The 23,656-nt window shown below is 47.8% G+C and overlaps 2 protein-coding genes across 4 annotated transcripts in view; one reads left to right on the top strand and one right to left on the bottom strand.

The window, feature by feature from the left end:
• Positions 1-9,057, top strand: part of LOC146353454 (histone H4) — an 18,475-nt gene extending 9,418 nt beyond the window's left edge. Inside the window, exons 2-3 of one of the 2 annotated variants that reach the window (XM_084836467.1) lie at positions 6,391-6,696; positions 7,731-9,057. The gene's annotated coding sequence lies outside the window, so the exon portion shown is untranslated. Of the gene's footprint in view, positions 1-6,390; positions 6,697-7,702 lie in introns of both variants that reach the window. The other variant, XM_084836468.1, reaches the window with a different exon arrangement.
• Positions 1-23,656, bottom strand: part of RDH8 (retinol dehydrogenase 8) — a 27,402-nt gene extending 3,746 nt beyond the window's left edge. The window contains exons 1-6 of one of the 2 annotated variants that reach the window (XM_084836461.1): positions 23,452-23,656; positions 19,447-19,512; positions 13,626-13,754; positions 9,165-9,326; positions 5,709-5,888; positions 4,165-4,258 (exon numbers count right to left, since the gene is read on the bottom strand). In XM_084836461.1, coding sequence (XP_084692587.1) covers positions 4,165-4,258; positions 5,709-5,888; positions 9,165-9,326; positions 13,626-13,731 — 542 coding nt within the window. In that variant the 5' untranslated portion in view covers positions 13,732-13,754; positions 19,447-19,512; positions 23,452-23,656. Of the gene's footprint in view, positions 1-4,164; positions 4,259-5,708; positions 5,889-9,164; positions 9,327-13,625; positions 13,795-19,446; positions 19,513-23,451 lie in introns of those variants that run through there. The other variant, XM_084836460.1, reaches the window with a different exon arrangement.

The raw sequence follows: 23,656 nt of genomic DNA, 5'->3' as shown, positions 1-23,656 counted from the left end.
TGTAAAGGTAAGCGCTACCTGCCCTCAGAGAAGCCTGTCCTCTGTGTTTCTGCTTGAGTCACTGCTCTGGGTGGCCTTTTGAGGTCACAGAATTCTGTTGCATCTTTCTGCATAGGGTGATTGGATAATTCAATTGTACCTCATTGAAAAATGTGGCAGAATGATCTGTCTCCTCCCTGCAGAGGCTGATTGGAGGGAAACAAGGCCAGTGCTGTGAATCATGCAGAGATGCAGTGGGCAGCCTCTTCTGTGTGGGGCTCGAAGGAGCCCTTGAATTCTTTAATTGAGTTGTGATAGTAGCACATTAATGTGCCCCAGGTCATGGTTTGGGAATGATTGGGCTAGGGCAACAGGCATCTTGGTTAACATCTGTGGCACCGCACTTTCTGAACAAGTGGATGGATCCTGTTTGGCCCTGAAATAGGCTCAAGCACTCACCCTAAATGCAACCTAATTTTCAGAAAGCCTCCACCATTTTAAAAGTGCTTTTCTCAGGAAGGAGGGAAGGATGGGTGAGGGGAGGTGACTAGGTATAATGCCCTTCTAAAAGAATACAAAGGGACAGGTATCATGAGGAGAACACACTGCAGGGGTGTTGTTAAATTAATTGTCATACTGTGAAGCACCATGGGACTTGACCTGGGAACCCTGGGAACACCAAGCCTGCTGGCTGGAAAAGGGAGCTACAGGGTATCCCACTGTAACATAGCAGCCCATGATTCTCCTGACTTGAGAAGTCATGTGTTGCTGGAGGGCCAATCCAGTGCTACCAAGGGATATAAAGACCTGCACAGTTGTTGATTTTACTCAGTCTGGTCACCTACTTGCTGGGGAAGGCCCTGTGGTCCTCGTTCTGCACCTCTGAACTGATGGCTTCCAGCTAGCCAGCTCCCATCCTCTCAGCCCATACCGTGACTGCCTCTGAGGTCCTTGCCACCCTTGCCCCATGTGCCTGACACATATTAGAGTTGTGGGTTTTGAACAGAGGCGGGCGCAGTGTGATACCAAAGAGGGATCCTGACTCCTACAGTCTTTCCAGTAGTGTCTGCCACTACAATGTTGTTTATATTGTGTTTCCCCACCTTATGGCTTATTACATATGTTTATATTATACAAGATTAAGGGCTCAGTTAATGGGACTTACCTCTATCACTGAGGACTGTTGTGTTTGTTCTATGTCACACCTCTAGGGGGTGTCTGCTGTCTCTGTGTATATCAGTGCGGAACAGCAAAGCAAGCATGCAAGCCACCAGCACGCCAGCCTAATAAAGAGGTTCCTACTGTGCTGTGTCCAGAGGTTATCAATAGGACACACAGACAGAACAGTGTGATGAGGACGGGATGGCAGAATGCTTCATCCAAACCATGAAACATGCTTTGACAGCTGCAGAAGAGCAGCCAAGCTGCTTATCTGCTAAACTTGCAAACTTCCTGTTGTGATGTAGGAATTAGGGCTGTGCACCATTTCAGCTGGAAGCCCGAACTCCGAGTCGAAGCGGGGTGCCTCGGATCGCTGCGGGGTGCCTCGGACCACTTCGGGCCACCTCCGAGTTGAGGTTGGGGGGGGGCAAGGTGGATCAGGTTGCTCCGAAGTGCTTCAGTGCTCTTCGGAAAGATCCGGAGGCCCTGCCGCCATCCAGCCCCCAGCTCCTTACCTGATCCCCTGGATGCACACTGGCAGCGTCTTGTTCCAGGGAATGCAGGGAGCCATTTTAAAAATGGCTCTCCCCATTTCCCGGAATAAGACGGCTGCCAGTGCATATCCAGAGGGCCTGGGAGCTGGCGGTGGCAGCAGCTCCCCTGGCGGCACCAGCAGCAGCCCGCCCTAATTACGAGCTGCTGCCACTGGCCTCACCCAAGCCTTCATGGGCTCCTCGCAAGCCAGGAACCCGTGAAGACTTGACCAGAGGCAGGAGTTGCCCTCCAGCTGGGTGCCCTCCTCTCCTTCCAAGGAACGGAGACAGTGTAGTTGGAGGGCAACTCTTGCCCTTGTTCCTGTTGGTGGGCTGTGATGGGCAGCGTTTTCCCCAGCAGTGGCTCCCCCAGCAGCAGCGGCGGCAGTTCCCTTGGCAGTGGCGCCCACCCTCCATGGAACAAGGGCCCAGGTAAGGAGCTGGGGGCTGGGTGGCATGTTGGGGGGGAGCAGGATTCGGATCTCCCAATCCTGGTTCGGCTTCGTAGGCCAAGGCAGGTTTGGGGCCCCCCGAATCAGCCCGAGCTGAATTGGGCCTGCCTCAGAAGCCCCGAAGTGGCTTCTGAGTCAGATTGGTGTGTGTGTGTGTGTGTGTCCATGCACAGCCCTAGCAGGAATGCGTCAAGTTTGTTTTTGGGACACAATCTCGAACTCAGATTGGATCTGTTAAAAAACAACAACTGACCTCCGTAGGGATATTGCAAATGTGTTGCTTGCTTGCCTGCCTGCTTTGTTCTGCACTGATATGCATGAAGCTAGTAGACGCCCCATAAAAGCTTGACACGGACCAGTGGAGAACAAGTCTGAATGCTAAGGGAGCGATAGCTCCCTTAGCGTTCAGACTGGTTCTGACTGAAACCCAGAGCCGATGCACAGCCCCACTGACATTGGAGCCACCAACAAAGCCAATGTAACCTAAAAGTGTTTAACTTTGGCGGGATTGTGCCAAAAGTGTGTACATACATTTTTGTGAAGTGTCATTTCCCCACTCCCCGCCCCCCAATAAAGATGTATTATTTATATTCAGGTTCAATTAAATTGATAACATGAAATTATAATATACATGGTTTACTGTTTATGAAAAGTAGTAATTCAAGTTGTGATTGTGCTGCCAGCTTTCTGACCCTTAGCCAGCAGCATGCTTAACCCAGAATGACTCCCTGGGATTCATTAGAATGATCACACCAGCTCTTGTAATCTAATGTGTCCTTTCCAATTTCCCAGGCCTTGGATTTGGATGCAGAAAGGGAACATGGCAACCCTAACTCTAATGAAAAACACAGACTTTTTCTTTAATCTATTAATGAATTTTGGCTTGTATTACTAGCATAAAAGTTTATGTTTTGTATTTGGAACCTCCAGCTGCATCCTGTTTAAAAAAACAAACTTGCCACATCAATATTACCACTAATATTGTGAACAATTCATAAAAGCATGTAGGTCAAATCTAGCAGAATGCTTTATGCTGTTTAATTTTGTAATTAATTTGAAAAAAAAATGCTTTATTGGCTTTATAGTGTGTTATTGCCTACCTTGGGCTACATTTTTTTTTAGAAAGGGCATGCTAGAAGTCTTTTAAGGGTGCAATACTACCTTGATGCTCATAAGCCTCCAAACATGGGGGCTTACAGGCATCCAATGCAGAGCGGGAGGAGTGGCAGAGGTGATCTTTGCCTCTGTGCTCTTCCCTCCCTGCATTTTCGCTAGACTGGCTTTTTCGCCTGTCTACCTGGGGCACTGTGGAGGGGGAGGGAAGGAGGCTGGAAAGGCCTGGGGATATTTTGTAAGTCAGCCACTCCAGTCCCCACCCCACCCACAGAAATGCTCCCTTTACCTCCTCTCTGAGGTCACTTTGGCAACCTTGGAGAGGCAGCTGGCACGGTTCTCCCTGCGCTGGCTGTGAGGGGGTGAGGGCAGGGGGCGCAGGTTCCTGGATTTGAGGTCAGAGCACTGTCTCTGACCTCAGATCCAGGAATCCATAATATCCTATGGCCCCCCAGACACTGTCTAGGGGCCACAGGATTGCTCCCGACATCAATAAGGGTGCAATCCTACACATCTTTAGACAGAAAGAATCCTACAATTCCCAGCATGCTGGGAGTTCTAGGGCTTTTTTCAGTCTAAACATGCATAGGATTGTGCCTGAAATCAGCCTTCCCCAACCCGGTGCCCTTCAGATGTGTTGGACTACAACTCCTGGCCAGCAAGTTCACTGAGGATGATGGGCATTGTAGTCCAACACATCTGAAGGGTGCCGGGGAGGGGAAGGCAACTGAGGGCAGCAGGCTAGCTTAGGGGATATAAGGCAAGCTGCATTGCACACGCAGCTCTGTTCTCAGATGCCTCTCCCTGCTGCACAGCATCTGCTGCCCGAGGTGGCCACCTCGGTCTGCTGAATGGCGTGGTTGACCCTGTCTTTCAGGTCCGGTCCCATGTCCCTCTCTCGCTCACTTTCTGACTCTTTTACTCACAAGATATTGAATTTGAGGAGCTGCACAGCTAGGCTTTCACAGAAACCTTCCATGGCGAACTTGGAGGCAGCATAGACGTCATTGAAGGGGACACCTGGTTGGAAAGGAGGAGGGAAGTGAGGTGAGCAAAGAGCCTGCGACTGTTGCAATCCACTCCATAAGCTGTGACCTTCTTGGCTAAACAGAATCAGTGCGGCAGAAGATCAGCACTGGCTGCAGGTTTTGGAGTCCTTTGGTCAAGGGGCCCTCAGTGGGCCCTCCTCTTCCTCATGGCTGTTGCCGCTGTCCATTTGTTCACCCTCTCCTTTGGGCCCCAGTCTGCCCAGCGGGAGACGGCCCAACAAGCGGGGACTCCTCCACCTCCTCTTTGTTCCTATCACTGCTCGCTCACTCAGAGGAGGCCGGTGACCAGCCAGTGACAGCAAGGAGGAGCGGCAGCAGTGCCAGGGGGCTCCAGTGGGCTCCCTTCTGGGGTGTGAGCCCCGGCAGATACCCAACAACGCCAACTCCTGGTGAAGTTAATGTGGATTCGAGTGCCCAGAGAGAAATCTGAAAAATAAAGGGATGGTTTGGTGCTTGAGGATCTGAAGTAAGAGACACACAGAATGGACTGTGGAACTCAGATGTTTTGCAATGAGAAACAAATACAGAAGTCAAATAAAGGTGGGATTACATGTTATCTTGGCAGGATAAGGTGAATTCCAAAACAGGAGATTAGAGGTTTGTGCAACATACTTTAAAAAACTAAACAAAACACTGCAGCCAGCTCTTTGATGCTGAACGTCTGGTTGTCACCAAGCATGCATGAATACTGTCAAAGAAGAGCCAGAATTTCACATGCAAAGAAAAATCAGATTTCTTTACAAATTTCATTTAAAAATAATTTATGAATTGGAATTCGAGGCTCCAAAATTGTTTCAACCTTATCTCAAATGGGAGAGCCTGTATGCATCCCATCATTTTGGGGAGTTTCAAACCTGCCAACTGACAAGAGACGTGAATGGCCTGCTGGTGTGGGATTCTCAGCCAGGGCTAGGGTGGCCATGTGTCCTCTTTTACAGAGGACAATCCTCTGTTTGAAGGGCTGCCAGGGTACCGTCTTCTGTTTCAAGGCGTTCTCTGATTGAAAGACTGTCCTGTCTAATTCTGGTTTAAAGAGAAAGAGCCGTAAGAATGGTTGCCCATCAATAGTTAGCACTTGCACAGCAGACTGACCAAGGCAGGCACACAGGTCACCTTGTCACAACCTTCCATACTATGGTGAGATGTACTGTATTCGTATTTAAATTATTATAATGATGTCTACATGTGCATCATCGTATGCACATTTTATGCAAAGGAGTGTCCTCTTTTGTCGTGTGTGTGTGTCTGTGTGTAGCATTTCCTCTTTTTTGGCAATTCATAAACGGCCACCCTCTTCGGGGCCAAGAGGTCTCTACATGAGCTGCAGAGCTTATGTCAAGGGTTTTGCGGATACATCCCTTTGGATGCAGGAGTCTCTGCTTCCTCCTCAATCCCACCCACCCCATGATTGCCATTCCTACCTTGTAATCCCATGACGCTGCTGATGATTACAATGTGCCCTTTCTGACACTGCTTCATCTCGGGGAGAACAGCTTTGATCATGCGGATGGCCCCAAAGAAGTTGGTCTCAAAGACGCGCTTCATGTTGTCGATGGATATGGACTCCACAGGGCCAACGAGCCCCACACCAGCATTGTTCACTGGGAAACATGCATTCCAGAGTTAAAACCCTCCACATCCTCTGTTAACCCTCCCCCTGCCCCACATCACAGCTTCCAGCACAGCCAAAGCATTCCCTGCGCTGGAGTGGGGAAATGCACATTTTATTTCCCCACCACCACTCCTTCCGCAAAACTGTCCCAAGACATTATGCTGCTCCTCCCTCCCTCACCCAAGTCAAGATGCAGGGAACCTAAGGCCAGCAAGGTTATTTTGGCACCTGGGGCAACCCCCTCCCCCAGCCCCTCTTCCCCGCCCTAGCAATAAAATGGAATAAAAATGAATTAGATCACTAACAATTTGCTGCCTTTTTATGACACCCCAAATCTGCTGCCTGAGGCAGCCACTTCACTCTGCCCAGTGGTAGAGCCGGCTCTGCCCCTCTGCCCTGCCCTGCTTTTGTGCATATCCATCTATGTTCCTCCTAAGTAGGAGCTCTTTCTTCTTATCCTGTACTGACTGCTGCCATTTTTTTTCTTCTAGGATAGATGTGTGCCTGCTCTGCCCCTGAAGTGGCCATTTTGGGAAGTCCAAGGAAAGGCAGTGGTTTGAGCCTGAGGCATTTTATATGTGTTCTGCCCCTGACCAATAGCCTCTCCCAAAGACACATGCTCAGGTTACTAAGCAACCACACACCACCTCTCAGCACAGTTGTGCATAGCAACTGCAAATCCAGTGCTCCCTACTCTTCCCAGTTGTGACCAAAGGACCAGACCATGGACTGAAATACCTGCCTAGAAAGACGGTGGCTGGCAGCAACCCCTGACAGGGATCCCTTTTAGACAGAGGGTGAGTTAGCTCTTGGTATCTCATTGCCAGGTAGGGAAGCTTTCTCAAAGGAGTCCTTTGCAGCTTACCTACACATCCTTTTACCTCACCTGAAAGTAGTTCCTGTACTTTAAAAATTATGTTTATTTTAAGGAACCAAGAAAGGGTGAGCGTATACTGAATTGAAACCAAACCCAAAATGTATATAAGGCCAAACTCAAATAAAGAATTCAGTAGGGTAATTGAACTGAGCGCCCCAATCTACAAATTGGATCTGCAGCAGTTCTGAGAGTATAATGTTTGGGCTAGTTCCTGAAGATCTCAGCCCCAACACCAGGGTTCAATATCAGCGGTGACTGCTACTACTTGGGAAAAGGGTCTTTGCAGGGAATTGGGTGTCTTAGGTCAAGAATTTTCCTTGGCTGACATGAATTGTTCACTTGTGCTCCCTCCTTATAGTGAACTGTGGTCTGTATTATGCAGAATAATAGGGGCGGATGGACCTGGTGTTTGGGTGATCTTGCTTTGGGTGCTTGTGTGTGTGTGTGTGTGTGGGGGGGGGTATAAAATCATGGCTTTATTTTCTATTTAATTTTGAGAAAAAATACACTTAATGCACACATACCTAATTTTAATTCTTGACTACCCGACATAGAGTTCAGTTGGAATTTGGCCGTATGTGTGTAATGCGTTAATTTTGTCTTGGCCATAAGCCATCATAATATCCAAATGCCAGTGAAGAGAAAATCAAAGCACATTTATAATAGACAACTTGTTTTAAAGTTACTGCAGGATTCTGGTCTCACTTGTCTGTGAGAATAATGTATGTGAAATGCTTTGAATACTCAAACCCTAAATATGAATGTTAAATATATCTAAACAAAATCAGGTTGTGTCACACATCAAGAAGGACAAACTGGGATGGGGCTCTGCAGAAAGGAGCAGGCTGAATTCTCAGTGGTGGTGGGGTGGGGTCATCACCTGGAGCAGGGAAAAGACTTAGTCTATACCCCAATTGTTTCCCCAGGTATGCCTTGCTGTTTTCTTCTTCATAGGTCTATGGCTGCCATTCACGCCTAGGAAGAATGGTAAAGTGCTGCACTTGGGGTCAGTGTTGTGATGGGGGCAAAACCTGCCTGCTCTGTTTAACAGTGACTGGGTGGCCTGTTCTCCACTGAGCTTTCCTACATGAGGCTGTTCATCCGTTGTATCTACTTTTGGTTTAGTCACATCATTGAAATCTGAGCACTACACGAAGAGTGTTTCCTTTCCTGCTTTTCCGCTTCATAACCTTTAGGTGGCACTGTGGTATAGCAGAATAGTGCAAATGCACGTGTGAAAAAAGCATTTTCTTTTGCTTTTACCAATAAATATCACATTTTCCCTGCTCTAAAAAATCTCACTGAAAGTGCTCTTTAGATACAGAAGTGAAACTTGAGGTCTCAACATCGTCTAAAGAACCTGTAAACAACTGTGAGTATGGAACGATAAGCGCACAATAAAAGACACATGTAGAAAAACTCGGAGCGGGAGCAAGGCCCCTACGTTCTCCTCTGAAGGCAGCTCTAGGTTTGTGGAGAAGGGGCAATCAATGAATTTGCAGTCCAGTGCTCCTCCTCATACATGCCTCATCTAAGAAAAAATCAGAGGGATTGGATTTGGGCAGCGGAAGGAGAGAACAGAGTTCCTGCACTGAGAAGGAGGAAATGTTTTGAGTGCCCAGAGGGCAGAGACATCATTTGAAAAGAAGATCTGGACCTGCCTCTTGCTCCACCCCTGGCTTTTGCCTGCCTACTCATCCATTCCCCGCGGTCAAACATGCCAGGAGTTTTGCTAGTTATTACTGTATTGCTGAGAGCAGGTGTGGTGTAGTGGTTAGCGCATCTGACTAGGACTGGGGAGACCCAGGTTCAAATCCCCACTCCGCCACGAAGCTCCCTGGATTGATCTTGGGCCAGTAACTGTCTCTCTCTCAGCCTAACCCACCTCACAGGGTTGTTGTGAGGATAAAATGTGGGGGGTGGGGAGGACAATGCATTCTGTCTTGCACTCCTTGGCGGGAGGGTAAGATCTAAATGTAACAAATAAAAATGGTTGTGTTGTGCTCAGGCACAGTGATTTGGCTGTACACTGTTTCCTTACATACAGTCCAGCCTGGAAGCTTCCCTCTCCCTCTCTTCCCTTGGATAAGGAGAAAAAAAAAGGCTGCTGTAAGCCTGTGTTAAAGTCCTGCCCGGGAGCTGTATAAAAACCCTGTTTATTAAACCTGTTGAGTTATGCCAAAACCTGTGTGGAGCCTGAATGAGTAATTAAGGTTCAACAGACAATACAATTATAATAGCCATTTCTTAATAGAGAGCACCCTCTCCTTAATTCCTTTTAGCGCTTCTCTCCCCCCCCCCCCGCACATAGCATACTATTGTAGGTGTGAACAACCTGCTCTCTAGCTATAAAGTAATCCCCACCCCCCACCCCCAGTAAATGCCCACCCAGCACATCCAGCCGTTTCTCAGGAAGGCTGTTCATGCACTCGGTCACAGACTCCTCACTGCAGACATCGAGGCACTGGATGCTAAGGGTCTTGTTGAGTGTGTCCCCTGCAGCTGCCTCCAGCTTGTCCTTCTTGCGCAGGTCACGCATGGTGGCAATGACTGGAAGGGAGAAAGAGTGCAGATCCATAGCCACACATTCTGTGGTAGTAAGAGGCATACAGGTAGACTGGCAAGTGGGGCATCAGTCAATAAAAAAGCAACGAAAGTCAATGAAAAGACAGCAGAAGTTTATGTACAGCTCACCCCATAAATCAGTGTTTTCAGATTTATTAAAAATACAGTTAATGCATTAAAAATGTGAATGTAACAAGTACTTGTCAGTCATCTGAGTGCCCTTGTACTCATTGATCAGACCTGGAACAGGCTTACTTCTTACTGAACAATTGGGTAGAATACATCATGTGTGATTTTCATTAGGTCTCCATAAAGACTAGAGTCTTCATTGTTTTTAATGAAAACCAAACCTTTAGGGAAGGGGATATATTTATATATATTTATATGATGATGTTGATCATACCCTTGTACACCACCCTTGTATATACCAAGATGAAGGTTGGTTTAAATATTATTATTATTAATAATAATAATAATAATGAGGAGGAGGAGGAGGAGTCAGAACCCTCTATGTTTCCCCAGGGCTGTAGTCCAGAAAGCAAAAGAGCTTAAGAAATGAAAGAGTGGGGTGCTCCCCATGCCTGGGTGATCTGCTCTGTTGTGCTACTGCTGGACACCCCAGTGGCCGAGGGCCCAGACTGGCTGGCTCAGAGGCAGAGAAGACTGGCTGTTTGCCAGGGGTCAGGAGGGCAATTGAGGATTCATGCACTGTAAGCTGCTTTGGGATCATGATGCTAAATCCCTCTGGAGCTAATTCCCTAGGTGAGGGTGAGGTTGGAGGTTGTTTGTATGTGTGGGGAATAAAAGCCCAGCTGCCAGTGGGAGGAACGGTATGTTGCTCAGAAGGTCCCTGTGTGTGTGTGTGTGTGTGTGTGTGTGTGTGTTTCTGTGAGTATCCTACACACAGATTTTGTATATTTGGTTTCATGTCTGCTCTCTGTTTGGGCAACAACAATTCAATCAATCAATCAATCAATCAGTCACATACACACACAGTATTGAGCATATTCTTGAATACACACACCAGGAATGGGAAGTTATAATAATACTTAGCATAGATGATGTACTATGCAAATATACTGCAGTATATTATATGGCAAGACTGCTTTGGACTTAGATCGTACCTTCAGGGTGTTCAAAACACTTGCATACGTTAGCTCAATAATCCTTACAACAACCTTGGTGGTTCCAATGTGATGTGTGTGTGTTGTTGCCTCGCCTAGCACTGCTATTCTTTAAGGAAGAACTAAAGCTCAGTGGTATAGCACATGGACTGCATGCCCAAAGTCCCAGGTTCATCCCCTGGCATCTGCATTAAAAAAAAGGAATGGGGGGGCGGGGATCAGGTAGCAGATGATGGCAAGGACTTCTCTCTTTCTGAGACCCTGGACACATGCTGAGGGTCAAAGTAGCCTGAACTGGTTTAAGGAATTTTGCTTTCCCATATTGCAGATAAGAGGGGAGGGGAACTGAGGCTGAGAGATAATTGTTTGCCTAAGGCCACCTAATGGGTTCATCTGAAACTGAGATTTATTTTAAATGTCCCGATTCACTGTTCTCTTGTTATGATTCCTTGCGCCCTCTTTGAATCATGCCTCTAATGGCAAAATGTGACTTTTGGTTTGGTTTCAGGCCACATCCTGCAGAACCATATGGTTCTCAGATTGCTTTAAAAAAATCAAGTTTCTAGACCCCATGGTTATAGAGAAACAGCTTTAAATGTTACCATAGGTAATCCATATGAGGCTTTCTTACTCTCCCTTTGCCAATCTTTCCATTTCTTATTCATGGACTCCAATAACCTGCCCCAACACTCTATCCCCCACCAATATCCCATAAATCCTGCCCATCTTCCAAGAGCTAAGGGGGGGCGGGAATGTGAATATTTTTCATGCATGAAATTTAATGCAACAGAATGGATTATCTGGTAGCAGAATGTAAAGGGAGAAGTGGATTGGCACAGAGTTCTAGATACCTTTGGAAACAGTATTTGTGACTGTCCGCATTTGCAATCCGCAAGCGTCAGTGTTTAATAATGCTTCTCAGCTTTACATGAAACAGCAATATATAACAGCCCATATATAACAGCCATGTGTTATATACGTGCACTGTCCATATATGGCATGTTCACTCACTGTGACTCTGTGTGATGCAAAATCCTTTGTGATACAAAATAACTTTATCAGGCCAACCCAAAGGTCACAAAATAGTGTGCAAGCGTTTGAGTTCTCCAGAACTCTTCATCAGGCTAGATGGTAAACAAAGCAAAAAGCATGGGATGGGGAGAAAATGGTTGATGATGAAACCATGGAGTCTGCATTTAATAACAGTCTTAGGGTGCTGCCAGACAGAGGGCTCTTTGCGCTTTCAGTCAGACGATCCTGTGCAGCTCTTCCATCTTTTCTTCCTTAACAGATTTTCTTTGGTAAGGAAAAAGATGGAAGAAGCAGTGGGAAAACACGGGAGGGTTACAGGTGGAAGACTTCGTTATCTGGACCCCCCGGTAAAAATTAGTCTCTGCTGCAAGCACCCTTAAGATGGAAGGTGAGAGGAAATTGCAGGTATTCAAATTATGCTCTACTAGGTGCTGTATTGATTTTAGGTTGTGACTACGACTGTGCCTAGGGCTGTTGGGATGAACAGACAAACAGGGATTGATCCCCGATTTTTGTAATAATACATTCCAGCTGCTACCCAGGTCTGTCTCCATCCTTAGCCAAAACACACAGGTTCCTTCGTAAATGGAAAACTGAAGTAGAGAGAAACTAGACAGAACTGGAGATAATTTCAGATGATGTACACTAGTAAAACAAATCAATAGAAGCCAAAATTGGGTAGCTTTACCTAATAGTTGGAGGGAAGGTACCCTCAGAGAATAAAGTCTCAGTTTCAGTGGTATAAAATCCTTTTCCTCTAGTACAGGATCCCGCAGAAGAATGGCTAACTGGGCTAACTTTGCTTTTTTTGAGATATGTATCCTGTTGTATGTACACTGTGGATGTCCTTAATAAGGCAGTTTACGCAAACTTACAGAGGATAGGTTAATGGCTAAATGGATCCTCCATGTATAGAAGCAATATACCTGTAACTGCCAGTTGCTGGGGATGGACAACAAAGCATGAGCCTTCGTCATCTTCATGTCCAGCCCTCTTTTTGTGAGCTTCACAGAGACACCCACCAGGCTGTGGCTGTAAATAGTACTCTGGACTAGATGAACCTTTAGTCTGATCGAGCAAGGCAGTTAAGTTCTTGTGACATTGTCACATGTGGTGCATCTTGTACACATGTGCAAATATGGTAATGTGGTGGGCGTGTGTGAAGAGATGTGTTCTGGAAAGCTGTGCTGGGCAAACGAAGCTTGTCTCCATTGTTGTGCATGCAAGGTTTCCATCTCTGTGCTTATTTGGTGTAAGCGTGCGGTGCGTGGAGATCCCTCAAGGAGCTCTGGTATATTGGCCAGTAAAGCATTATCTAACAGACTTGTGGTTCACTCACTATCTTTGATGCCCTTTGGACTAAATGCCTCCCTGATCCATTGACTTAACCCCGGGCAATGTGAGCAGCATAAGGCTTCTTATTTGGACTCCATCTCCCATGGCAGACAGAGCAAAGTAAGTGGGATGGGAATGAAGAGGGAGGGAGGGAGGGAGGAGGGAACAGCTGGACTTTGGTAACATTCTTACTATATTTGATTCCCCCCACCCCAATCATCTGTAGCTGGTTACACAAGTGTCCTGAAGGAGAACATGGCAAGATCTGAGGTTGGGGCTGTGAAAGCAGGCAGGGTACTCAGGAGGGGGAAGTGTGGCTGCTGGGGGAAAACACTAGAAAGCAGGGAGAAAGTACACTTGAGGGTGCACAGTGCCTGCAAGACTTGGGGGAGCTCTGGGCAAAGTGGGTGCCAGACTGGGTGGTCAATGAAGGCAGAAGAGTGCAGTGGATACGAAGATGCAAGAGTGGACCGTAGGTGCCAGACTGGAACGCAGCACTGAGAATAATGCCAGACTAAAGGGAGCATACTGGTTTTTTTTTGTTTTTTAAACACCCCAGGTGAAATTACCACCTGCAAGTTCTGGGGCTGAGCCTTAGAAGATGCTAGGCATTGCCACAGCAGAACTTTTGGCCACCCTTGTTCTCTTTCTACCCTTTTTAGCCGTGTGGGTTTGCTCCTCTGTGAGGCACTACCCCAGAGTTGCAAAAAAGAGAAAAGAAAAACAGGTGCTCAACGTGCCATGTAACATGCCCTGACCAGCTTCCCGGCCCCTTTGGATGCCCCAGTCTCACCGTGAAATCGCTTGCTTGGATCCTGGGCCAGTTGCACAGCCATGCGCAGCCCGATGCCTGAGGAGCAGCCGGTGATCAGCACGGTGCGCGGAGCCGCCTTGGCCATAGCTGAGCTGCAGTGACTGGTGCCTGAAGGGATCAGTGTTGAGAGGGTGTCAAGAGCTCTCCAGCATGTGACTCTGGGATCAGCTGGAGACTTGAGCTGGTGACAGGGCTGGGGTGGGTGGGGGCAGCTCCTAGCAACTTCAGGGCAGATGGCCACCCCTCCAACCCATGATTGCAATCCCTGGAGCTCCATCCCTGTTCCCCCCCCCACACACACACACCAGCTGTGTCTGTGGACTCCATGTCCCACATTCTGCCCCATTATGTACACTATTATGTACACATGTGCATTCTGCCCTATTATGTACATGTGCGTACACACACACATACACACAGGATAAACTAATGTGGATTGTTTATTTTTTACCTTGAAGTACCCAGTTGTAATCAGAATCAAGATGGCTAAAGACTAGTGCAGTGGCTAAAAGAGCGTTCTAGGAATGAGGAGACTCTCATTCAGATTTTGCTTCTGCCAAGAGCACAGTGGCTTTGGGCAAGCAATGATCTCTCAGCTTCCTCCATCTGCAATATGGAGATAATAATGCTGTCCTACCTTACAAGGATTTATGATATCCTGTGTGTGAAGCCTTTAGAACACACAGAAAACACTGTATGAATAGCAATCATGATAGTTCTTATTTTTAAAAAGTAGTTGTGTGCCCCCCACACTTTTTCAGTACATGCTTATGAATGAGTTCAAATCTCCAGGGCCAGATGAACTGCATCCTAGAGTAATAAAGGAACTGGCAGAAGAACTCTCAGAGCCACTGTCTATTATCTTTGAGAAATCATGGAGGACGGATGAAGTGCCAGATGACTGGAGGAGGGCTAATGTTGTCCCTATCTTCAAAAAGGGCAAAAAGGGGGAACCTGGGAACTACAGACCAGTCAGTCTGACATCAGTCCCTGGGAAAATTCTGGAGCAGATTCTAAAGCAATCTATCTGTAAGCACCTTGAAAGCAATGCAGTGATTACTCAAAGCCAACATGGATTTGTCAAGAACAAGTCCTGCCAGACAAATCTGATCTCATTTTTTGATCAAGTAACCTCCCTTGTGGACCATGGGAATGTTGTAGACATAATATACCTTGACTTCAGCAAAGCTTTCGATAAAGTGCCCCATGATCTCCTGATGAGCAAACTAGCTCAAAGTGGGCTAGATGAAACAATGATCCAGTGGATCCACAGCTGGCTACAGAATCGGACTCCAAGAGTGCTTATCAATGGGACCTTCTCAAACTGGGGAGAGGTAACGAGTGGGGTACTGCAGGGCTCAGTCCTGGGCCCAGTGCTCTTCAACATTTGTATTAATGACTTGGAGGAGGAAGTGCGGGGAATGCTGATCCAATTTGCAGATGACACAAAATTGGGCGGGATAGCGAATACCCTGGAAGACAGAAACAAAATTCAAAGTGATCTTGATAGACTGGAGTGCTGGGCAGAAAACAACAGAATGACATTTAATAGGTATAAATGCCAAGTTCTGCACCTAGGAAAAAGAAACCAAATGCACAGTTACAAGATGCGGGATATGTGGCTCAACAACACTACAAGCGAGAAGGATCTTGGAATTGTTGTCAATCACAAGCTGAATATGAGCCAACAATGTGATGTGGCTGCAAAAAAGGCAAATGCTATTTTGGGCTGCATTAATAGAAGCATAGCTTCCAAATCCCGGGAAGTACTAGTTCCCCTCTACTCAGCACTGGTTAGGCCTTATCTGGAGTACTGTGTCCAGTTCTAGGCACCACACTTTAAGAAGGATGCAGGCAGACTGGAGAGGGTTTAGAGGAGGGCAGCAAAGATGATCAAGGGACTGGAAACAAAGTCCTATGAAGAGAGACTGAAAGAACTGGGCATGTTTAGCCTTGAGAAGAGAAGACTGAGGGGAGATAGGATAGCGCTCTTCAAGTACTTGAAAGGCTGTCACAGAGAGGAAGGCCAGGATCTCTTCTTGATCATCCCAGAGTGCAGGACACGGAATAATGGGCTCAAGTTACAGGAAGCCAGATTCCGGCTGAACATCAGGAAAAAATTCCTGACTGTTCAAGCAATACGACAATGGAACCAATTCCCTAGGGAGGTGGTGGGCTCTCCCACACTGGAGGCGTTCAAGACGAGGCTGGACAGCCATCTGTCAGGGATGCTCTGACTTGGATTCCTGCATTGAGCAGGGTGTTGGACTCGATGGCCTTGTAGGCCCCTTCCAACCCTACTAGTCTATGATTCTATGACATGAGGATTCTATAATGCATGTTAGCAATTGTGAATACAAAACCATGAGAATTATATTAATCAAATCACATGAATGAATGTAGAGAACTAGGGTGTGCTATTATGTAATGTAAATGTGGAAGAATCAGGATCCAAATGAGGGCCAGTAGTTTAAAATGATGCTTTATGTCAGATCTTTGTGTAAAATTGTGGGTCTCTAGATTCAGAATTGGGAATTTGCCTGTGTGTTAATCCGTAGAAAGTGCTGAACCTGGCTCAAATCCCAGCTCAGTCCATGGGCTTGCTGGATGGCAATTCTCTCCTCTATTCTCCATCTTTAGAATGACCTACTTCACAGGGTGGTGGTAAGGATGAACAGCTCTTGGCACCCAAAAGAGCAATCTCTTCTTCCTACTAATATTAATAAGTGGCAGCTGTGTACAGGCCCAGCCTGAATGCAACAAGCAACTCAAGCTGGCACATGGGAGCATTAATATTCTAAGTGGATTCGCGCCAGGAGATCAAAGTGGCATTCACTCTGAGCAACAGAGCTTGCTGAGATCCCATTGCAATTTGCATTTTACAAGGATTCTGGGGGTAAGCCTGTCTGCGGTTTTCAGGGGATCCTGACAGTGAAGCTCTCAAATTTAATTATATTTATTATTACATTCATATCCCACCTTTTTTCCCTCTTGCAAAGGACCCAAGGTGGCTTACATGGTCGTCCTCCTGTACATTTTATCCTCACACCAACACTGTGCAGTAGATTGGGCTGGATGCGCCTGATCTTGGAAGCTAAGCAGGGTCAGCCCTGGTTAGTATTTGGGTGGGAAACCGCCTGGGAATGAGGCTTCCTGCATTGAGTGGGAGGTTGGACTTGATGGTCTTGTAGGACCCTTCCCACCTCATGACTCTGTGTACTGTACTCTAAATTCAGTGACAGGCCCAAAGTCACGCAGTGGGCTTCATAGGTGCTTGGCCCCTCAAAATGTCTTCATCTAGCTTTGGTAGATATCAACTATGCTGAACCGCCCCACCCCACTGAGATTTTAACTGTACTTTCCATAAATGAATGACAGTTTTACATGTTCTGGGAGGGACTTGGCTTTATCCGGGTGGTTAAATAAGTGGTTTATTTTGAACAATATGAAAATTGTTCTAGTTGATTTTAAATGGTTTGGAGGTTGTTGTTGTTTTTTTACTCCTGTCACTAGATGGCAATATATTCCCAACATTGGCCCAGGCCCTGCTGAGAGAACAGGAGAAAACCAGTCAGGTGCTTAGCTATCCAGGCTAGGCTCTGTTGGGATCAGACACAGACAGGGCCAGTTTGAATCGATAAGGGAACTGGGAGGAGGTGGATTTATTGTTATTATTTTTAAATTCCATCAACAGTTCAGATATGTTGGACTGTTCCATCAACAGCCCCCAAATCCATTTTTTGAAATGTCTTATGTCTGGACATAGCTTTTGTACTTCAGTTGCCTGTCCTTCTTTTTCTTTTCTCTTTTCTCTCAGAACGCTCTACTGGATCTTTAAAAAAAACCCAAAACCTCTATTTTTAATCTTACTGGTGAAAACATAAATAATGGATTTGGTGAAACTCTCAGTTATGTATGCTTACCTTATGGCGCAGTCCTGCAAGTCTACTCAGAACTAAGTCCCACTGAGTTTAGGAAGCCTTTCTCCCAGGTACATAGGAGTAGTACTGCAGCCTCAACATGCCATTGCTCCACCCACCCCAGGCCAATTCTAGCAAAGAATGGGGACAGTCATCCTGACTGAATGCCTTAAAGCGGGAGTGAGCAGACTTCAGGCTTGTGAGAACTACTTAAAAAAAAACACATACCCTGGAATCCTGAAGTACAGTATCCAGAACCAAGTGCAAAACTGTGTCTGGGGGGAAGGGGATACTCTTAGAATTAAAGAACAAGGGTGCCTTTGAGCCTGGGATGTAAGGATCTTGAACAATCCACTCTATTTGTGTTTTGCAGATTGTCAGGTGTTGTCCGCTCATTTTTCCCCTCTGGAAAAGTACACCAGAAACATCCATCAGAATTTACAGAACTGTCCTCGGTATGTAATGTTTTGCGTACTTTTCTTAGGTGAGCGTAAAATCAATGAGCAGAGCACGCAAAAAAAGATTGCTACACTGCAGAGGCTGACGAGAGATCAGAGATGGGGGAGTTTTTAAAAAATGGTGTATGCATTGCCATCTTTTTATGCACCTTCCTTAGTTTTGTATGCTGCTGCTCTTTATTCTGCTTGAGCTGGCAGCCTCACCCTGTTGTATAGTAAGGCTGCCTCTGTTCCCCCGCCCCCTGGGCAGGTGGTGGTTTGACTTTTTTCAGTTATGGCCCCTGTCATGTCACTCCAAGATGTAGGACCCCATAAAACAGAGGTGGAGTAGAAAGTACATCTCCAGATGTTTTGGACATCAACTCCCAGCATTCCTGACCATTGGCCATAACGGCAAGAGCTTCTGGGAGTTGAAGTCCCAAACATCTGGAGATCTACCTTCTGCCCACCCCTGTGGTAGAGGACACTGGCCTATCACCGCTGAAGTAAGATTCAACTATCTTCTGCCCACCTCTGCCATAAAGCACCACACGTTTTGAGGGGAAGAGCCCTACCGTTGCACAGAGTGGGAAGGGGATGAGGGGCAACTGATTTGCCTTCTCTTTGGGGTTTGCTGTGCTTGTCCCTCCCTCTCTCTCCTTCTTTCTCATCCCCCCAAATCCTTGGGGCTCTAGCTTGAGTCATTTTGTTGCCTCATGATATGAGTCACTGGCTCAGCTCTGAAATTGTTGACCCAGATTTTTGAGTTCCCAGCAAATATTTACAGCTGTATCTGGAGTAACATCCCTCAGCCCCCGGGCTGGAACCAGCCCAGCCTTCCTGTTGGCCTGGCCTTTATGGCTGCCTCTCTGTGCAAAAACAAAAAGTTGCTCTGAGGGAAGACAGGCAGCCCTCTTGGGCTGTGTCCAGGCTTTCTAGAGGGATTCCATCTGAGAACAGGCTGGTATGACATTTTGGGCAGGTTAGGCAGGCAGGCAGGCACCACTAGAATAAAGCAGTGCCTGCTGGAGTTTTGCCCAGGCTGATTGGAGGCAGGGAAGCCCCCACCCTGCTCTTGCTGCTGTGTCCAGCAAAGGCACTCAGCAAATCAGAGCAGAAGTAACTGGGGTTGATCACAGCCATCCACCTGGGACACTCTCTCTGATCGGAGGAGAGGTGATGTGTGAATAGTCCTGCTTTGCAAAAGGGGCATTGGGACTCAAAAGCCTTTTGCCCTAGAGGGTTGCCACTTTTATTTCTCTTGGTCTTGATTTGTGCCTTAAACCATGGCCTGACCTGTGGATATTAAGTAGCTGAAGCTTGTCCTGCCCTGGCAATAAGTGGTAAGAAAAAGCTCCACTTGCTAAATTTCTGTGTTTGGCTGCTAGGAGCAGGGCTGATATAGACACACACACACACACACACACACACAGCCTAACCTACCTCACAGGGTTGTTCCGAGGATAAAATGGAGAGGAGGAGGAAGATTGTATATGCTGCCTTGGGTTCCTTGCAAGAGGAAAAAAGGCAGGATATGAATGTAATACTAAAATAAAACAAATAAAAATTACATATATATATGTAGATGTAGACACATACTCATCTGTCTGTCTGTCTGTCTGTCTGTCTTTTTGTTAACAGATTTCTATAATGCCCAATAGCTGAAGCTTTGTCTGTCTGTCTATGCATATACATGCACCAGCCACAAATACATACATATACACAGGGAAAGAGAGAGAGGTGACAACTTTCCCAATCCTACAGTCTTATTACCACAGGCCCTCTTATTACCACAGGCCCTCTCCTGCTCTGGTGGCTCATTGCAATGCATTACACCTGGCACTGGAGGCAGCAGTGATGAAATGTGCGACGCCAGCTTGCCCTAACCGGCACCCTCCAGACGCATTGGACTACAGCTTCTCTCATCCCAACTGGCATGATCAATGCCCACACCAACTGGGGATGCTAAGAGTTGTATTCCAACATGTCTGGAGGGTGTCAGGTTGGGAAAGGTTGTGCTATGCTGTCGCTAGGCCGAGGCACATATAACAGTGTGCTGTGTCATTGCCCTAAGGGCATGTTGACACAAAAACCTATGCTGGAGAAAGCCAATCTCCCGCTCCCCCTGCCCCCCCCCAGGACAGCAACAGCACATGATGAAGGCTGAACATCAGGAACATCAGCAGAGCTGAGCTGGAGATGCTCGTAGCCACAAGTAAAAAATCACACGATAATAGCATGTTCATCAGCAGTGATAGCAGAAGTGTTGATTGACAAGAGGAGCTGAGAAACATTGAAGGGGTAGAAAGATTTTTACTCAGTTTCTGGCTGAGAGATGGGGGTGGACTGAAGGAATAAGGGGCCCAACAGATGGTTCTCAAGTTGAGTCCCCATAGGTCAGTGCAGGCTTTGCTACTAGCAAGCTGTGCCTGGTGCTCCAGGACCTTCTCTTGCTCTCCTTTCTCATTTTGAACGTCCCATCCAGAGAGGGGCCAGAGCAGTGCAGAGGAGGAGGAGGGGGCTACACCACATAGCTTTCATTCCTCTGCTTTCCCAGCCCCTTGTTCCAACATGCCTGGGCTCCCAGGGGCTTTTCTAGCCCTCCTCAGTCTACAGAGATTAATGTTAGCTGACGTTGCACCTCCATCAGTACTGGCTCCAAGGTTTTCAAAGCCCTTTAGAAAGGCACCCTTGCTCCCCAGCCCTAACCTGGAAGAATATTTCTCTCCTTCTTGGGTGCTCTATGCAAAGTGAGAATCTCAGGATTGGCTCATTGCTGGTCCTGCAGCCCTAGCAAACGCCCACTTTCGACACCCTCTGAGCTGGCCTGACCTCCATTATGGACCTGAAAGTCTGGGCTGCTGACCATAGTTCGGTGTCCCAACTCTCCCCTGGCACCTCCGCAGTACTACCCATCTTTTCCTGGGGATCTGGGAAGCAGCCAAAGCTGACTACCTTTACTGAGCTGAGGAAGCTGCCTTATACCAAGTCCAGTCGTGGGTCCAGTTAGCTCAGTATTGTCTGCATTGACAAACAGTGGTTCTCCAGAAAGCATGCTTTCTCTGCCGCGGAGCAACAGCCTGTGTGTAGAGAGGGAGAGTGCCGCTGTGCGCCGCTGTGCGCCTCTCATGGAGAGAAAGAGATTCTGAACAGACACTGGCAGCTTTGTCTGAATGGATGCTCCTAGAAATGCTTGCCTATGAGGTGGAAACAGGGGCTGCTGGTTGTATCTGGTGGTGTGTATGGGCTTTCTGAAAGAGAGGGGATTCTGTAGGTGGAGATCTGAGTTAGGATTCCTCCAGGGTGCAATCCTAGAATCTGTTTTTGATGTCAGGATATGCGAAGTGGGCTGTCCTACATTGGAGGCGTTCAAGACGAGGCTGGACAGCCCTCTGTCAGGGATGCTCTGACTTGGATTCCTGCATTGAGCAGGGGGTTGGACTTGATGGCCTTGTAGGCCCCTTCCAACCCTACTACTCTATGGTTGTATGATAGCTGTTAAAGATGAAGCCATGGAAGCTGGTGGCTCCGATGTCAGTGGGAAGGCAAATCCGCTCTGTGTTTCAGTCAGAACTCGGAAGGAGTTGTCCAAGGTGCTGACTGAAACCCGTAGTAGATTCACCACTCCACTTACATCAGAGCCGCCAGCCTCCACTGAGATGAAGAGCCTGTCAGAAAAAAGAGGGGGTAACCCTAATTCAGCCCCAAAACAGAAGACAACATGTTCTCAAATGCCAGAAAAAAGCTTTAATGAGCCTGACGCATTTTGGAAAGAGGTGTCCTTCCTCAGGGGCCCCTCGCACATCTTAAAAAGGCTTGCTAATGCTTCCTCTGTTTTGAACTGGGAGCACTTCAGAACATTTTCTCTCCTGTTTTTTTGGTATTGTTAGTGCCTTTCCCTCTCACTGGTTCTTTAACTCTAACTCAGCCCCACTAGCATGATTGAATACGCAGGGGTTCAAACCCAGACTTTTAAGAGCTAAGCACCTGTCAGGGATGCTCTGACTTGGATTCCTGCATTGAGCAGGGGGTTGGACTCGATGGCCTTGTAGGCCCCTTCCAACCTCGCTATTCTATGATTCTCTGAAGTGCCAGATATCATGCTAATAATGGAAAAGAAAAGTGCCTTTGAGCATGTATTGAGAGTGTTCTCTCCATATACATGAAGATGCTGCAAACCAGCCCCCCAATTTTGCTGCCTGAGAAGGACAAGATGCCCCTTCCCCTCTGCCCCCAATTCCATGTACAGAACCCAGCCAGGCTGATAGCTGAATCTTATGTTGGCTCTGGCAATGGGACAGTGTCCTCCATCACACCTGAGGCAGCTGGCAAGTTGTGGGGGGCAGCTCTGTCCGCCAGCAGAGGGGAAGACCCAAGGAGTTCAGGAGGAACAATCAGGAGGCTGCACTGCTGCCTGCCTCCCAGCATCTGCCTAATGGTAGGGCCGGCCCTGTAGCCCCCACATATGCATGACTGGGGTAAAGGATGTCAGAACAAATGTGGTGGTCTTAAAGCACCCTTGAGGCCTGGCAGACCTGTTAATTCAGAAAGAAAGCGATGCTATTTTGCAGACAGGGAATGTGCTCCTATGGGTCTCATGGGCCGATCGTGGTATATGTTGTGAATTATGTTTACTGCTGTTCCTCTGTAATGTTGTGAGCTACCTTTGGCACACGTTTTGTGGGAAAGTGGCATACAAATAAATAGATGATGATTGTGATGATGACCCTAGGCGTGCACTTTCCACCAAGGTCGATGGGATTTTACTCCTTGGAAAGTGTGCATAGGCTTGTAGCAAAGAATGCAGAGATCCTGTGCACAGGCCCATGGAACTCAGCGAGAATGACTTTCCAGTAAGCTCTGTGTGTGTGTGTGTGTGTGTGTGTGTGTGTCGGGGGGGGGGGGAGAAATGTTGGTTCTGAGAAGCACCTTATAATACCAGAGGGTGTAAAGTGTGTGCTGAGAGTGTGAAGTGTGGCTAAGCGCAAAGAGATGTGTGTGTGTGTGGTTCTTAAAAGCTGCCCCTAACCACCCACCCCCACTCCATACGAGGGTCCTGATCCGGATCAGGGGTCCTGTGCCTACTCTAGAGTAAAAATGACCCTCCTCCCCACTTCATGCGAGGGTCCAGATCAGGGGCCTTGCACCCACCCTGGAGTAAACATGAAGGCGACGTGGGGACGGATTTGAAGTAATGTCTGTTTGGGCCCTGAGGGATGTCTGTGTGTCTGTGTGCGTGTGTGTGAGAGAGAGTTAATTTGTGTGGCTGTGTTACATGTTGCTACTGATGGGTGCCATGGGAAAGGCCCAGATCCAACCCTCCGTTAAAAGGGCTCGGCATCCTCCCCCACCCCTCTCCCCAGCCCAGACAGCCAACCAAACCGAGCGTGCCGGGCCCGGTTCAGAGAAGCCCCTTCGCGACCCCCGCCCCCCTCGCAGCTCGTTCACCCCGGGCTGTCTTTGCGCCTCGGCGGAGCGAGCGGGGCGGGGCCAGGCGGCTCTCCCGCCTCGGAGGAATCCGCTGCGAGCCGAGCCGGGAGCGCCCCCGCTCGAGAGCTGCAGAGCCGGCCGCTGACTGAGGATGGCGGCGAGGCCGGCCAGCCCCGCGGGACTCCGGGGCAACCTGCTCTGCTTCCTGGCCCTCCTGTTGCGT

This window comes from Heloderma suspectum, chromosome 2, assembly GCF_057233095.1.
Source record: "Heloderma suspectum isolate Gila_16-S chromosome 2, 16-S_ref, whole genome shotgun sequence".
NCBI classification, from domain to species: Eukaryota; Metazoa; Chordata; class Lepidosauria; order Squamata; family Helodermatidae; genus Heloderma; species Heloderma suspectum.
Note: the sequence above shows the minus strand (reverse complement) of the source record. Positions and strands in the feature narration are given on the sequence as shown.